Source organism: Scophthalmus maximus, chromosome 6 (assembly GCF_022379125.1).
Source record: "Scophthalmus maximus strain ysfricsl-2021 chromosome 6, ASM2237912v1, whole genome shotgun sequence".
Classification (NCBI taxonomy): domain Eukaryota; kingdom Metazoa; phylum Chordata; class Actinopteri; order Pleuronectiformes; family Scophthalmidae; genus Scophthalmus; species Scophthalmus maximus.
In genome coordinates, this window is record NC_061520.1 from 9779777 (window position 1) to 9782734 (window position 2958).

The window sequence follows — 2958 nt, forward strand, 5'->3', positions numbered from 1 at the left end:
CACACACAAACACACACACACACACACACACACACACGTACACACACAAAGGTCAACCTATATCCCCTTTTTCTTTGACCTTTTCGTAAATTCCCTGTAAAAAAAATACAAAAATACAAACAAACAAGCAAACATGAAAGAACTACTTAGTTCCTCAAACTGTACTCACTTGGTTCCACACCACGTCATTTTAATATAGAGGAAGTCTAAACTCATTCAACATCGTGCAACAAATGCTCTGAGGAGCCGTTGAACTGTTTTGCTCTCGTGGATCTGTATTACAAGACCTTTTGTCATATGAGCAGAGAGAGACATCCAGTGGCCAGTCGTGGACCCTCAGCTGTCATTTCAGAAACCACCGACAGGAGGCGGTGTCATTGAACACGTCTCGCTGACTGCTCTTCTTGACTCGAGTCCTCTTCTTCTTCACCTCCGGCTCCGACTTTCTTTCTCTTCCGGTTGCCTTCTGTTCGTGTGACAGGTAGTTATTTTTGCGTCTTAAAATCTGAACCAATCCTCTTGTTTTTTGACATGTCCGCGCAGAAATATCTGCTGGTGTCGTCAAAGCAGTTTTCTGGCTAAGTGTCCGCCACAGTATGGTTTAGATTGGCTCTTTATTAAAAGATTAAAAGGAGTGTTTTAACAGTGCTAACGCCTCGGTTAGCATAGCAGCAGCTTCACGGTAGCTGGCGACCAGGCTGTAGTTCCATAATGCAGATGGTCTGAGATGCTACATCGTCCCTTGACTGCTGCACATTTGAATTTATTTTCTGCTGACGGACATAAGCTGCGTGTTTATTGTAATACAATTTTATCACTTGCCGGCTCTCAATTCAAACCAAGCTAATGTAAGCTAATGTGTAAATAACAGTGATGCTAAGTTCACGTGGACGTTTGTTTTTCTCTTGTCGTAGATAAACTAGAGTCGAAATGGCCAAGTCGAAGAACCACACAACCCACAACCAGTGTAAGTATAATTTAAGCGAAATTTACTCAGGAGCGGTTTTCACTTTTTAAGATTCAAAGACGTAAAGTGTACGAGTTATATACTGGAACCAGTGATCGGGTGGGGAAATAAATCACCACCCCGACTTCCGGGTTCGGAGATCCGAGTTCCGGTGTGTAATGGATCTTAGCATTAACTTTAGGTATTAAAAGTTTGTGCCCACGTGTCATGATTTCTGCGTAATGTGTCCTCCTATTATTCATTTCAAGTACCTTTGCGTGTCGGCGGCTGTTATTGGTAAAGTAATGGATCAATCGGGTTGCTGAATATTTTTTTCCCCTCTTGTCTGCACAGCCCGTAAAGCCCACAGGAATGGCATCAAGAAGCCCAGATCCCAGCGATATGAGTCACTGAAGGGGGTATGTATTTTATGGATTCGATGTCTTCAAACCCCCGATGTCTTCTGAAATTACAAACATACAATAACTCCAATACGACCGAAGCTCTCTCTCGATCACACGTTTATTTTGAAACCATGACCCACGTGTAGTTCATAATTATACAAGATGCCTGCATGCTGAATTTTTGTTTTTAGGAGCATTGGGATGGATGTGCAGTGATGAAACAGGCTTGGCAGGGTGACATTTTTTTCATACAACACCAATTTGTCCAAATTTAGCTGAGGTTGGAAACCCGGCTTATGAAGCTTTAAAGTGCCTATATAACCACTTTCCCTTTTCATTAGTCTGAATGAAATTAATATGACGATAGTGATGCAGTTATATGAGCAGTGATCTTTCCTTACATCCTTCCGTCAAAACAAAAAGTGCAAGAGCACATTTGTGTCCAAGGAGAACTCTGAATGTTATGCCTTACCTTGGATTTCTCTTTTAGTTGTTAGCAGTGTTTTAAGATGTCATTTAGTAATTCTGAGTTCTTCAAATAAATCTTGTCTTTCAGAGTTGCATGATTTGTGTTTTTCTAAAGGCCAGACGTTATCATGGTACAAGAACAGCCTGAATTTAAAATGCTGAAAGTATCAGTGGTCCTCCAGTTGCTCTTAATGTAACAGGTTAGCAGTTCAGAAGTGCCAGCTGGTCGGCAGAACTTAATGAAATGCATTTTTTTCTTTGCTGACACTGTAGCAGTGTTTCCACAAAGATTAAACAAAGTACACAGCCTTAAGATTCTCTATGAAAACACTGCTGTCAGCAACAGGAAACTGAGTTTACTTTATCATCTGAACAATATTACATCCTACAATCTCACGAGTGGCTGGGAATTCATATCACTATTGCAGTCAAACTTTTCACTGTTATTGCCCGATTTCTAGTTGATAGATTTATTTGTAATATAAAAAGATCCTTGGAATTGTACACCTCTTTCGTATCTGTGACCCTCCAGCTCACTCATTTATATATATATTTTTCTTCTTTGTTCCAGGTGGACCCTAAATTCCTGAGGAACATGCGCTTTGCTAAGAAGCACAACAAGAGCGGCATGAAGGCGGCACAGAAGGCAGCTGCGGCGAAATAGGCTGTTATGTTTCCACCATCACAATAAAGTTATGCTTTGTTAACAAACAAACATCGGATGTACTTTTGTGTCTGTTGTAGCTGCTCCTGCCTCTGTTTGACCAAATGGAATAAAGTGTGTAGGCTTTGTTTAATATGAACTTTGAGTTGTTCCTGCATGAAGACCAAGTCAAGTAAACTGAAACCGAAGACTGAGTTGAAAAAGATATAAAAAAAAAAAAAAATAAAGGTTAAATCAGATTAAGTAATGTCATTTTAGTAGACTAACTTTCATTTTCATTAGCAATGTGATGTTTCCTTAGTTACTTAGATGTAAATCCTAAGGGCCCAGTGGTAAAGAAAACCCACTCTTTTTAATTTGACCATTATGATGTTTATTGGAGGGAAACAAATTAATCTTTTAAAGCAGATTGTCACTTTTTTCATTTTGATGTTTCACAAACTTGCTCAGCTGTCACTAGGAATATGAAGTCGTTG

The 2958-nt window shown here is 39.8% G+C and overlaps 1 protein-coding gene across 1 annotated transcript; it reads left to right on the top strand.

The window, feature by feature from the left end:
* The first annotated feature begins 352 nt into the window (after window positions 1-352).
* Window positions 353-2621, top strand: rpl29 (ribosomal protein L29). Its single transcript, XM_035631822.2, has 4 exons — window positions 353-481; window positions 915-967; window positions 1301-1365; window positions 2390-2621. The coding sequence occupies exons 2-4, from the start codon at window positions 931-933 to the stop codon at window positions 2480-2482; spliced, it is 195 nt and encodes a 64-aa protein (XP_035487715.1). The 5' UTR covers window positions 353-481; window positions 915-930; the 3' UTR covers window positions 2483-2621.
* Window positions 2622-2958: the final 337 nt, after the last annotated feature.